General features: G+C 39.5%; 1 protein-coding gene across 4 annotated transcripts in view; it reads right to left on the reverse strand.

Annotated features, from left to right (window-relative positions):
* Positions 1–14,172, reverse strand: part of HSPE1 (heat shock protein family E (Hsp10) member 1) — a 33,660-nt gene extending 19,488 nt beyond the window's left edge. The window contains exons 1-4 of one of the 4 annotated variants that reach the window (XM_008687309.2): positions 14,028–14,172; positions 13,254–13,418; positions 12,135–12,224; positions 11,711–11,871 (exon numbers count right to left, since the gene is read on the reverse strand). In XM_008687309.2, the coding sequence (XP_008685531.1) occupies positions 11,821–11,871; positions 12,135–12,224; positions 13,254–13,418; positions 14,028–14,030 (309 nt within the window). In that variant the 5' untranslated portion in view covers positions 14,031–14,172 and the 3' untranslated portion in view covers positions 11,711–11,820. Of the gene's footprint in view, positions 1–206; positions 255–631; positions 695–3,925; positions 11,872–12,134; positions 12,225–13,253; positions 13,419–14,027 lie in introns of those variants that run through there. The other 3 variants (XM_040642390.1, XM_040642397.1, XM_040642400.1) reach the window with 3 other exon arrangements.
* Between the last annotated feature and the right edge of the window lie 34 nt (positions 14,173–14,206).

Raw genomic sequence — 14,206 nt, forward strand, 5'->3', positions numbered from 1 at the left:
GTACACCCTAATTTCAGTCATCCTTTTGTTAACCCCTTAAAGCAACTTTTAATAATTAGCTATAGAAACTATTTTTCCCCAGATTATAGATTTTATTCATTTTCGAAGAATTGCTACATTTTTTTTTTTTAACTCCATCAGTATATAAAGAATCTGTAAGAGTCTCTTGAGGGGCTTTTCAAACCAAACATGCTACAGAAACCCACCTCCTTGATAATCATTTCTTTAGTGAGATACTTGATAGTGGCAACAACCTAAAGGGAGGCATAATGGTAACTTTTAGTAAATTTAGATACATGTTCTCAAGTGTTTAGCCACCAACTAAGTATGTTCTTTTTCCTACCTAATTATGTTATTCTAATTTAGCATTCAATTAACTTTGAATGAAATTCACTCTAAAATCAAATTTGGTACCCTAATTTGGTAGATATTAATAGATACTAAATGTACTTAAGCTTCATTGTAGTTTACTATATCATCTTAAGCAAAATGGAGGATTGATAAAAGTTTTAAAAAGGCATTCTGTTATTTCCACGGATTCTGACTTGTGCTAAAAGATAAAGGAATATTTACACCAAGGGAGGCAAAATGCTTAGGTTATTGGAATTGCAAAACAAACTACAGTTATTACCTGCTGAACAGCTAGTGTACTGTCCATTTCATCAAAGGATTCATCAGGCCAATTATAGAAATCCTATAAAAAAAACCTCATTGTTAAAGCACAAAGTTACAAAAAAGCAACATTATTGTGATTAACTTCAATTTTTAATAAAGATGCAAAGTTACACTAGAGAAAAAAAGCTCTCATACTGTAAACAACAGGATTATCGGTGAATAAGGGAACTTTATTCAATGTCTTTAAATGAACACCAAGATTTTATTTAACTGAACTATAAGTTACATTTTTTTCAACCACAAAACCCTCAAATAGGGCTCCCATAAACTCTTCATGTATTACCTGAGGAGATAAATCACTTTTTTGTTTATGGTGGTTTAATATTTCTCAAAAAGGTAAGCTGAAAAAGAATCTCCAAGCACTGAATCAGTTTTTTACCGAAAGAGAACAGTTTGTGGTGAGGGGTGGGGGTAGTACTATTGTAGACAGACATTATAAATTTTTATTCCAATTCCAAATGGTGTTTTAAATTTCTAAATCAAAATATAAGCTCCATCAAAAAGTAGTCATCCAGCCTTCTTTTAAGGGCGATAGATAACTTTTGTGGATCAACTTACACTAGTTCTGAATTCCTCTATAGTTGGTCCAGTTCACAGGCATTCCCCTAAGTGATTAAATATCGTCCCACCTAACAGGTTTTTTCAGCAACATCTACCTATGTATCCTTAGCAGGCAGCACAATGCCTAACACGTTGGAGTCACCTGATAAACGTCTCTGGGCTATAACTGGGGGAAACAGTAGTAGTGAACCAATGATCTATAATTCTGTACCAATCAACACAGGTAAGTCTCCAAACATCTTAAGCAAACTGGACCAAACTGAGGAATTCAGGGTATGATACCACATGAATAAAAGTTTAAGAAATCCAAAGCATACTTATAGATATAAATGCATACATAGTAAAAGTATGAACAAAAGGAATGATAATCACCATCATTGGTTGGGAGGAGTGGGTAGAAGACAGAAGAATGTGATAAAGAGGGATTCATCTATATTAGTAATGTCTTAGTTATGAGGGTAGGTGATGGGTATGCCTTCTTAAATGTCTTAAATTTTTCGTATCTTTCTTTTTTATAGTTGCCCTGTATGAATGAAAATGAACTTATTTTAATATGTCAAGAAATAAAAACAACTTTCTGGAAATTGTTCTAAGATGTCTTTCCCTAGACATCATCTAAATATTATTGAAGACTAGTTTTTAAATTGTTCCTATGTAATTTATACTGAAACTTGTTTCTATCAATATGCTTTGACTATTCTTTTTAAAATAAAATATTTTGTTTTAAAAATATTAGAAAACAGGTGCCTGGGTGGCTCAGTTGTTAAAAATATTAGAAAACACATATAGGAATATCCAGAAAACATACAAAACTGTTAATTGGTAATCAAATGTTTTGTCTCATCACAACTGTCATATACTTTAGACACAAAAGGAACCACAAATCAGCTTAATGAACATTCTCATCTACTTCAGGGAATAGACATTTATTGAAAATCAACTATATGCCTATATCCCAATCTAACCAATTAAAAAAAAAGTAGGGAAAAAAAGTAGGAAAATATAGTTGTAAATAAATCATTTAGAACAGACCTATTTCACTGAAGGAAATTAGTGTGACAGACAAGGAACAGGAAAGAATGCTGCTTATGCAGTCTTTTTTCCTTTTCTTCTTTTTAATCCTGACCTCTCCTGTCAGGATTTAACAACCTTGATCTATGACAATGTGGAAAAAAGTAAAGGAGATATCTTTATGTGACTTATAACATAGGAAACAGATGCGTTACAATATTAACTTAAAATATTTTATAATCTTTCAAAATTAAGAACTGAGTAAATAAAAAATGGATGGTGATTCTCAGAATGTGAGTACAAAAGGCCAACCTCTGAATATAAAAATATAAAAGTTGATCACTTAAGAGAAACAATGTTTCCAAAGAATAAGAAGTTATCTGAGAAAAAAGTATTTATATAGAAAGTTTGGAAAAGGTAAAAAGAAACAATAATATATAAATTTCCAGCAATATGTCCATAAAATTGCCAGAAGTAACTGACAGCTAAATTTGACTCTATAATACAATGTTTAAGCTCAATACTCTACATTTCAGTCCAAAAAAAAACAAAAACAAAAAACTTGTTAAAGAGAAAAAGTCACCAGTGAACTAAGAATCCAGAGACTATGTAACCTCGAGCAAAAGCAGTCGATTCTCTGGCCTTGTTTCCTCATCTGTAACATGGATCTAGCTAGGAAGGCGCGTGGATCTAAAGATATTCCCTTTCCAAAATTCTGTACAGAATATTAAAATCTAATCTCTGGCATATGGTCAGAGCTCCATAGTGTTTTCCTAGGTTCTCCCCTCCTCCCCACTTATATCACTTTTTCTTTAAAATTACACTTTAACACATCTCTTCTGATTTTAGAGCACATACTCAAGAGCAACGTACTTCAGCTGGTAGATTAATCACATCAAAACTAAATGCCTGTTTGATTTTTCTTTAGAATGTGAGGCATCCCATCTTTTGAAAACTCCCAGAATCAATACCTAAACTAACACCAACTCATCCCAAATACTGCCCTACTAAAAGTTGGTAAGATATTATCAGTTCATTCCTTGACTATGCCTCACATAATAACAAGGAATGACATCTAACCAGGGCAACCTGATGATGAAAACTTGCTGGGGCAAAGAACAGCTGCAGCGAGAAATGGTCAAGGCAAACTGCAGGAGGAGGATAAAGTAAATTATCGCCACCCGGATCCGGCTAGACAAGCTAGATGGCAGAAGCCGGGCAAGCACGTCACAAACCAGGTAGGAACCGGAAGCCAGAAAGAGGTTGGCTGTGTTTACACCCCCTCCCACCGTGGCGGCCCCGACCCTCATGAAACCCCCAGGGTCTCCACCTGGCGGGCCGCACCCCTCCGACGATGGTCAGCTGTAGTTCAGGGGACAGACGAAAACAAACAGTAGCTGCTGACAGTCTCTCAGCCCCGAATCTCGGCGGTCACCGCCAGCGGCTCCCACACCCCCCTCATGCCCACCCTCAAGTCAGGGCTCCGCAGGCCTCGCGAGCCGCTGCCGCCTCAGCCAGACCCAGGGGCTGCGGCTCCGGAAGAGCAGGCCGGGCACGGGTGCCCCTGCCCGCCAGCTTACCGCCCCGGGCCCAACCTTCTCTCAGTGGCCGCCAGCTTCCAGGTGCGGCGCGGCTCGCCACCGAGAGTTCCCCGGCAGGAAAGGTGCATAGATCGTACCTGCGCCTTGGTGCCCGGCCTGTTCCGCCTCAGCACTGCCGTCCCCTCCGCCATGACCATAGTGCCAGAGTCTGGGCGGCTGGAGTCGATACCCGGATGTAGGGGAAGGCGGCCTGCGCGGGGCGGGGGGCGGGGGGCGGGGGAGGCGGGACGGGGTGGAGCGGCGCTCTGAGTCCTGGCGCCAGGGAGGGGCGGTAACTGACGGATCAGCTGTAGCCCGCGCGGAGCAGGGCGGGAGGACCGGGAGGAGTCCCATAAAGAAAAGACTGGCGGAGGGAGGGACACGAAAGAAGGAACAGCCAACGACTCACACTCCGCGACGTGGAGGAAAGGAGAGACAAGGCAGCGGGGGCGGGGAGTGGCTTTGGGAAAACCCGCAGGCACCGAGGGCAGCTGCGGGAGTGAGGAAGGCCTGCGTAACACGTTGGTGCGTCTCCCTGGGCTTAAGTTAGTTGCGCTGAAAAGACGGAGCTTGCACAATGGTGACCGTTTTAGTAAACCCTTGTGCAAGCAGATACCCAGAGAAGCATAATTCTGTCTCCAAATCCGCCTAAACAGGCAAAGTGGAAAAACAGGCCAGCAGTCTGGGAAAATTCCTCAGACCCCAGCATGAAACCGACCCAATCTGAAAAAAACTAGGGCTCAGACCGTCAAATGATATTTCCACCATCCACTGACTTCAAAGCCAAGGACCTTTTCAATGACAAGTTTGTGTAGATAAAAGACTCAGAGGCTAATTATCTGAGAGAGCGTGGACATCTGGTATTCTGCGTTAGGCAGCAAAATTAGCTCGTATTTTTTGCAAGTCAGAAGCAGGAGGAGAAAATGAATGCCCCTTGACAGATGGTGGGAGCTGTACATCTTTACATGATTCTAAATTTCCTTTGTTGCATGTTTTAAGTGTTCTCTTAACGTTATGAAATCATGGGAGTTTTGGCAAACTTTTGTTTCCTGTTTAGAAACGTTAAAGCTTTGATCTGGGATGAGGGAGGTCATAGGATACCAGATGGGAAGCCAGCTCACAGGGTAAAAACTGCATATACTGGGGTGATTTCCAAAAGAAGAAAACATCAAATATCCCATCAAATACACCTAAAGTGTATTGAGAATGCCTGAGAGCTGTATCACAGACAGCCTCCAAAAATGGAGGGAGGAGTGGAAGAAAGGTTGGTTAAACTAGTGGGTGCAAAACTGAATAACTGTCAGAGACTTGGAACTTTGCTCAAAGGGGTTAGACAACAGGAAGCTGGTTTGCCTTTAAGATTCCTTCTTTCTGAAGATGTACAGACTGGTAATTTTTCCAGAGCAAGGAACTTAATTCCATCATTACCTCCTAGTATATCAAAAGATTTATTCATTCAACAAATACTTATTAAGCCCCACTATGTGTTCAGCACTGAGGTACAAAGTATGAAAAGGCCCAATCTTTAACCATAAATTGCTTAGAGTCTGGCAGTAGGGACAGATGTGCAATCACCAATTATCTTGCTAAATATGGTGAGAATCTAGGACAAGTGGCACCCAAATGTTGCCTTCCTAAGAGACATGGGGTGGGTCTGGGAAGAGTAGAGTCCTAGGTAGGTCTCTAAGTCTGTGAACAACTCTACCTCACTCCAAGGATTAAGTTAAAATTTCCCAGATTGTGTGGTAGTGTTCCTGATTTGCAAATATCAGTTACCTATAATTGAAGGGGCTCATCTTAATGTTCTCTTAAGCCCAGATTTGTTATATGATTTCACCTCATCTGAAAAAAACAAAAGAAAAAGTGAATAAGTAGGTATTAAATTCAGGAACAGAATAGGCATTCATCTCTGAAAAGTCTGATAAAGTTGCATTGTGATGTCAACTCTGGCCTTGTTCACAGGAAGAACCTTGTTCTTTAAAGTTGAAATGTTTCTAGCTTATAACCTTCACATTTTAATTCCTCTGTCAGTCTGCAGACTATGACCTCCAAACAAAAACAATTTTCTAACCTAATTGGGGAATGAGAGAGGGAAGGGAAGAAGAAAAGAAATAGAGCATAAGCACTAATAACAATTACATGTAAAAATGGGTTACTTGAACATTTTGGTTAAAGAAGGAATAGTCTTTTTAAAGGTATGGCCAAATGGAAAAAACTCTGGGCTGGGATTCAGAAAACCTAAATTCTCTTGCCTGTTTACTGTAAGACTCTGGATGAACTATCAAAAGTTTCTTTATTTGTGATGAAAATAATGCACAGCACTTGTTTCTGTCTACCTAATAGAGGATGAAAGCAAGTATAAAAGTGAATATTCCTGGGATATCTAGCTCAGTTGGTAGAGTGTGTGACTCTTGATCTTGAGGTGGTGAGTTCAAACCCCACATTGGGTGTACAGATTACTTAAAAATAAAATCTTAAAAAAAAAAAGTAAATATTCCTCAACTTCTATTAAAGTTTTAGAAGAAAATATTTTATAAATCCAAAATATAAGTAATTTCAAAAATATCCTATATGAAATTCTCTTTGGGGAATGTTAAAATCCAAGTAAAATAGTGAATGCCCATTGTGTGTAGGGCAATAAGCAAATGCTGAGAAACACAAATAAATGTATATGCTCCTTTCCTCAAAGAGTTTAAAAAATGAATGGGGAATGGTGATATGTAGATTACTGTAGATGACTATACTACAAAGCAAAATGTTGGGGTGCCCTGGGTGGCTCAGTCAGTTGAGCATCTGATTCTTGATCTCAGCTCAGGTCTTGATTTCTCAGGGTCATGAGTTCAAGCCCTGCATTGGGATCCATGCTGGGTGTGGAGCCTAGCTGGAAAAAAAAAAAAAAAAAGCAAAAATGTCTTAGGTTTCTTACTTGCTGTCCATTCCCCTTCACATGTTCTTTGCAAACATACTTTTATCTTGCTCAGTATCCATCTTTCCTTATATGACCAGGGAAGGGTAAACCCATCTCTAGCTGAGGTTTGAGTCCCTATTGGCCTAAGCCAAGGTTTGGTTAAATGGTAAGCATCTGACTCCATTTAGCCTAAAGAAATACAAAAGAATATCTGATGGAGACCTTTGGGGGAAGGTTTGGAGGAAGGGTTAGGGTTAGGGTTAGGGTTAGGAAAAAGGTTTTCTTGTTCTTGAGGAGATACCAAAAGAGATGGTCCTTTCTTTCTGACCATGACATTGCCAAGTTTGGGACTGCCTTAACTATGTTGGCTTGAAGGAAGCCAACCTAAGAGCAAAACTGACAACACTATGAATGATTCATGAAGTAGTCAAAATGTGCCTTAAAGTATGGGTAGCATTTCTGTGTGGCGATGCAGATTTCATCCCAGGCCAACCAAAGTTGAAGCAGCAGGGAAGTATAGGGAGGTATGTTCATAGTTGAACAAATTGAACAAATGACATATTAAAAAGATTTCAAACTTAGACAACTTTGACTACAGTTGAGTAAAATACCAAACTCCCATGGCACTTCACTTCTCTCTCTAGAATTCCAGAACATTTGACCAAATTGGTGATTGTAGTAGCCAGTTGCCAAGAGGGCTCCCAATGATTATTATATCCTGGTAGATATACTTTTTTATTTTTTTTAAGATTTTATTTATTTGAGAGCAAAAGCGAGAGCCAGAGAGCATGAGTGGGGGTGGTGAGCGAGCACAAGTAGGGTGAAGGGCAGAGGAAGAAGCAGACTCCCCACTGAGCAAGGAGCCTGATGTGGGGCTCGATCCCAGGACTCCAGGATTATGACCCAAGCTGAAGGCAGATGCTTAACCGACTGAGCCACCCAGGTGCTCTAGTATGTACACTTTAAAATATATATAATATATATATTTATATAATATTTATTTATATATTATATATTTATATATTATATTTAGTAATATATTCATATATATTTAGTAATATATATTATATATATTAAATATATATATTTTAATATATATATATTTAGTAATCTCTGCACCCAATGTGGGGCTCAAACTCATGACCCTGAGTTCAAGAATTGCATGCTCTTCCAACTGAACCAGCCAGGTGCCTCCCTGGTATGTACATTTTTGTGTGGTTCTCTTTCATACTAAATTAGGCTAACCTCAAATTTCAAGGTGGGGTAGTGGTGGTGGATAAAATGGATAATAAAGTTGATATAAGCTAATCGTTGGTTAAAAAAAGTCATATAGACCATACAGTAATAAATTATGGATTACTTACTTAAATGTTCAAAATTTAAAACACTACTAGAAGTGAGATTTGATTAGCTAGAAACAAAAACTGCACATCAAAGTAGGACAAATTTGACAAGTTCGTACCTCTAATATATAAAACCTTATGATCCATGTTGGTTGATGGTAATGCAAAATGGTGCAGTCACTATGGAAAACAGTCCATAGGTTCCCCAAAAATTAAAAACAGAAGGGCACTTGGCCAGCTCAGTTGGTGGAGCGTGCGACTCTTGATCTTGGGGTTGTGAGTTAGAGCCCTGTGTAGGTGCAGATTACTTAAAAAAAAAAAAAAAAAAAATCTTTAAAAAAAATTAAAAATAGAACTACCATAGTTTTTTTTAAAGATCTTATTATTAGAGCGTGAGAAGGATGGGGCATGAGCATGGGGGAGGGGCAGAGGGAGAGGGAGAGGCAGACTCCCCGATAAGCAGGGAGCCTGATTTGGGGCTTGATCCCAGGACCCCAGGATCACAGCCTGAGCCGAAGGCAGATGCTTAATCATTTGAGCCACCCAGGCACCCCAGAACTACCAGAGTTCTATCTAGCAATCCCACTTCTGCGTATTTATCCAGAAAAACTGAAATAAAAATCTCTGAAAGACACTAGTACTTCCAAGTTAAATGCAGCACTATTCACAACAGCCAAGATGTAGAAACAATGTCCATCTACCAGAAGAATGGATAAAGGAAACATGGTATATACGTTCAGCTTTAAACAAGGAAATACTGCAATATGTGACATGAATAAACTCAGAGGACATTATAAATGAAATAGCCAAACACAGGATAAATACAGCATGATTCCACTTATGAGTTATCTAAAATAGTCACTCATAGAAGCAGAGTAGAACGGTAGTTGCCAGGGACTAGGGAGAGGGGGGAAACGGGGAACTGCTAATCAAGACAATGTTCCAGATAAGCAAGAGGAAAAAGTTCTATACAACACTGTGTCTATAATTAAAAATACATTGTATCGTATGCTTAAAAATCTGTTGAGGATAAATCTCATGTTGTGTTCTTCTAATAAAATAAAAATGAAATCTTGTAATTCCAACTTTTTAGATAAAAATTTTTGTAAAGCATACATTTTCTGGATAGGAGGGAAAACCATGTTAGTGGTAATACCCATACAACACAATAGTTTCCTGGTAATTTTATTCTCAATTTCCCCAATTTTTTGTGTAGAATAGTTTAAGGCACACTTTTTTAAAGATCTCGAGAGAGAGCTCGCAAGTGAGGGAGGGAGAGGGGCAGAGCGAGAATCTCAGACTCCATGCCATGCATGGAGCCCAATCTCACAACCCTGAGATCATGACCTGAGCCCAAATCAGGAATTGGACACTTAACTGACTGAGCCACCTACAGACCCCTTAAGGCACACTTTGAAGTCTGACAAACCTGAGTTCAATCCCAAGCTATGACTTAAAAGTGGTGTTACCTTCAGCCAGTTGTTCTTTCACCTATGAGGCAAGTAGTATCTGCCTCAGAGTTGCTATGATTACATGTCATTAAACAAGATTATATATTAAATGCTTAGAAGTGTGTGGCAAATGCTCAAAAAAGGTAGTATAACCACAAAAATTCCAGTTGGAATTTTGCCTATTTTACCTTCATTGTTTTTCTGTTAACCAAAAGATAAATGACAGCAGTGTATTATGAAAACATGTGGTTCCACACCCTCAATACCCTTTTTAGGCCCAAATTTCTCATGCCAAAATTCTTTTCCCTATTAGTTCCCAAGATAATCTCATAATCTAAAATTATTTCTTCAGCAATTCTGCTGGACAAGCATTATGGAACTACTTCTAGGTACAAAAAAAAAAATTCCCCCATCCTTTTAATTTCAGAGATTATATAAATGGAGTCCTGAAATTTTAAATATATCAGGTAATTGTAAGGATGAACCAAGGTTTGGAAACCATTGCCTTAGATCTCAAAACTTATCTGCTTGGGTGTTTGAAAAACAGAACTGGAGAACATGGTCCCTGTACTGGTTGCCTAACTACGATTTACCAGCCACAGAGCCTTGAAGTTTCCTCATCTAGACTGAGTCAGTTTTCTCATTGGTAAACAGGGAAATCCATGCTTGACAAGGTTATAAAGAGCAAAGCAGATTATCTAGCTATGCCTCGGGGACAACAGGAAACTGATGACCCACTAGGGTGCTGTAAATCAAGCTTTTAATAATTCTCATAACTGAGGACGACAAAGATTAAGCCTTAGTATACCAAATGGCACTAACACATACATTAACATAAATACACACATGCTTTACTGATAAGGACATGACCGAAAGTTGAGACTTATTCCATGCCATTTATTTTTTTTTTTCCTAAAGATTTTGAGAGGGAAAGCACAAGCAGGGGGAGCAGCAGAGGGAGGGGGAGAAGCAGGCTCCTTGCTGAGCAGGGAGCCTGATGCAGGGCTCAACCCAAAGATCCTGGGATCACGACCTGAGCCAACAGCAGACGCTTAACTGACAGAGCCACCCAGGTGCCCACCATTTATAATTTCATCTAGATTTCAATTCTACAAGACAAATATAGGGCACACTTTTCTAAAAGCCATGATCAGACTTATTTATAGGTAACAAAAACTAGAAAATTTGACCAAGAATAGCTGGTCCGAGAGGCAAAGTTTAGGGGTTGGTAATCAAGTCTGGTGGAGGACTGTTTGGGTTTAAACCTTCTCCCCCTAGCTGCTATAGCTAAATCAAGCTATTTGTCCAGCTCTAACTCCGTTTCCTATTTGTTAAATTCAACAAATTATGAACTAGATACTCGTAACTACCACTCAGGTACTACCCATTCCTGATCAGAGTGGTTATCAACCAGGATTGAAATAATGTGTATCAAGTGCTTAGAATTCTGACAAAATAGCCACAAAGTTTTGGACAGCAGCATCTGGAGCTGAGACTGCCAAATCCTGGCTTTGCCACTTCCTACTGAGCGTGCTTGGTGATTACTCAACCAGTGTGTGTGCCTGACCTTCCTCATTTGCAAGATGAGCCTGACCATACCCTAGAGGGTTGTTGAAAGATTGAGAGAAGTGATATACACCAAGTACTCACAACAGTAGCTAGTGGATAGAAAATGCTCCTGAGATGTTAGCTGTAATCACTATCACACAGCACCTGGTATGTAAAAGGCATTCAACCAATGGTAGCTGTTAAACCTTCCATGGATTTTTGCAAAATAAATTTTGTAGTAATATCAAGTATTTAAAAACTGGACTTCACTAAGTTTTTCTAAAAACTTACAAGATGCTTAACACGATTCCATAAACGAAAAACTGATACTTCAATATAAACTTGTTATACATAAGCTTAAAATACTACTTTTAAAAATGGAAATGTAAACCCATGTCTTTGTATCAGCATCAATAATCTATGTAATAAGTGAAATTCAATGTAAAAATTGGAAAGACTGTTTCTCAGAATTTTCTGCAGGTTACTTAAAACAAACAAAACAAAACACCAGAGAACCCTAAAACCATCTTAAATCACCAAATAAAGATTAACCACTCATTTATGCATTTTTTATTTGCTAATGTTTATATCAGTACACTTAAACTAAATTTTAGAGACACTGGATATCATTAGTTTGGATACCATTAGTTTATTATAAAAGAGACATGAAAATTATTTACATGATGAAAGATTTCACAACTTCACTGGAATGGGCAGTTTCACTTCATGCCATTTTAATGATTTCAGTCCACATACTTTCCGAGAATGTCACCATCTCTAAATAAGAAATAATCCTGCAAATAGAGAAAACATTAGTTAAGAAAATAATATTTAACTTTTTAAATAAAGATTTTATTTATTTGACAGAGAAAGAGAGCACAAGAAGGGGGAGCGGCAGAGGGAGAAGCAGGCTCCCCACTGAGCAGGGTGTCCAAAGTGGGACTCGATCCCAGGACCTTGGAATCATGACCTGAGCTGAAGGCAGCCCCCTAACCGACTGAGCCACCCAGGCCCCCCCACAAATATTTAACTTTTAAGAAATAATAAATTTACACACCTTGTCATCTAGAACTACTTTGGTGCCTCCATATTCTGGTAGAAGAACTTTATCTCCAACTTTCACACTAACTGGTTGAATCTCTCCACCCTTAAGAAAATAAGGATATTTATCAGTAAAACATCTAGTTCACCAAATATTTACACCTTTTATTAATTAAATATGCTCATTCAAATTAACTGTCAAAAAAGAATTTGGTGACCAAGTGATAGGATTTACACTATAATCACAGCTCTTTCCTCAAAAATATCACTGTAGAATTACACTTTGACACAAATTGCATACATGAAGGCTTAAACTAAAACCCAATTTCAGAGTAAAGTTCAGAGTTATAATGGGAAATTAACTTAAGCTAACTTTTTAAATTGTTAAATATTAACAGAAACTCCAGACTACGTGAAATCAATCAGTTTTAAAAATCAGATATAGTGGTCATGTTTAACTTCTAATACACAAAAATTCAACAGGTATTTCCAGATTTTGGAACCTATACTTCTATCATGAGTCAATTTTCTTTCCATCAAAGTGCAAATTTAAGGAGAGAGACTGCAGCATAGTGCCCCTTCCCCAAAGGCTTCCTATTCCAGACTCCAGGATAGCTCTTTGCTAGAACTTTCTTACAAACAACTGGAACAATGCAATTAACGTATGTGACCCCAAAGTTATTTACTGTGTATTCTGGCTGACTTTGAGAGGTCTAATCAACTAATTGGAGAATGCCTGTAAGGCTAGGTCCAACCTGTTCCTTTCAGAAGTATACCACCTAAGGCCAAAAACAGTGAAAAGATTAGGGCAATTAAGGGTTAGAGGTTAAATTTCCCTTCAACTCCTATAAGCTCCCATGGATCATCCTTAAGCATTGTTTTTTGTTTTATCAAACATTTAAAATTTGAAGAAAACGCTGGTCATACTAGACTACCAAATGGTTATTGATTGAACTCTCCATCAACTTCATTCTACAATCATTTTCGTTGAAGGGGCAGATTTGACGTGACTGAATTAGGGAATGATCCTGAAGATAACACAAAGCTATTCAACAGACTACTTTTAATAAGCACCAAGGATTTCTTTTTTCCGCTCCACTTCACATGAAAATAGTTCCACTTTAGCCCCATTTACCTTTCCTTTAGAGCCCGATCCAACAGCTACTACTTTTGCTTGCAACACTTTTCCTTGAGATTTTTCTGGAAGCATAATACCTCCTTTGGTTACAGTTTCAGCAGCACTCCTTTCAACTAAAACTCGGTCAAAGAGGGGAAGAAACTTTCTAAACGCCTGCCCTGCCTGTAAGAACAGAAATGTTAAATTTGAAACAAAAGCAGTTATGTGATTACCTTCTAAGCGTTATACATCAAAAAGCACGTGTGGCTTTCAAAATTAACGCCAAAATTCATATTATTCGTTCAAGAAAACCATCTGAATGTTTTGTTCTACATTTTGAGTTTAATTTCCCATTCCGTATGTTAGGGGTCGTTGTTGCGCCTCTGGTCAGCAATCAGACGAGCTTTAAGGGCAACCTTAGTTTATTTCAAGGTCAAATATTTTCCCTCCTCAGATTTCTCTGGAAAATTTCATCAAAAACAGACAATCCCTGCTCCTGGAGCCATGCTTTTCAAGATATTACACACCCACAAAGGCCTCGCAGACTTGGGTCTGCCGCAGCGCGTGCGTCCGGGTTCCCGCCCCCGGGCCCACAGGCGTGCGGGGCACACTCGTGCAGAGCCCTTGGCGGAGGAAAGGGTCGATGGGCCCTGGCCTCTCCAGGATTGTTGCTGACGCGCGAGTCACTCAGTGACCCCTACCCCTCCCGCTAAGCCCAAGGAGAAGCGCCAGGCTGTCCATGCGCTTCAGGCAGAGCCGCGCTTTCCGGCCTCCACCCCATGCGGGACTCACCATGACTCCGGCCGCCGCAGTTCGTACTCAGCTCTGGAGCTGCCGCCGCTGCAAGGAGACCCGCAGTCCGACCCGCGGGCCACGTGAACGTGGGAAAAGACCGCCTAGCGCGCAGGCGCGCTCGCTCCCGCCCCCCGCTCCTCCCCGCAAAAAGGGGTGGCCGCACTAGCGCGCGCTGC

Source organism: Ursus maritimus, unplaced genomic scaffold, assembly GCF_017311325.1.
Source record: "Ursus maritimus isolate PB19 unplaced genomic scaffold, ASM1731132v1 scaffold_1, whole genome shotgun sequence".
NCBI classification, from domain to species: Eukaryota; Metazoa; Chordata; class Mammalia; order Carnivora; family Ursidae; genus Ursus; species Ursus maritimus.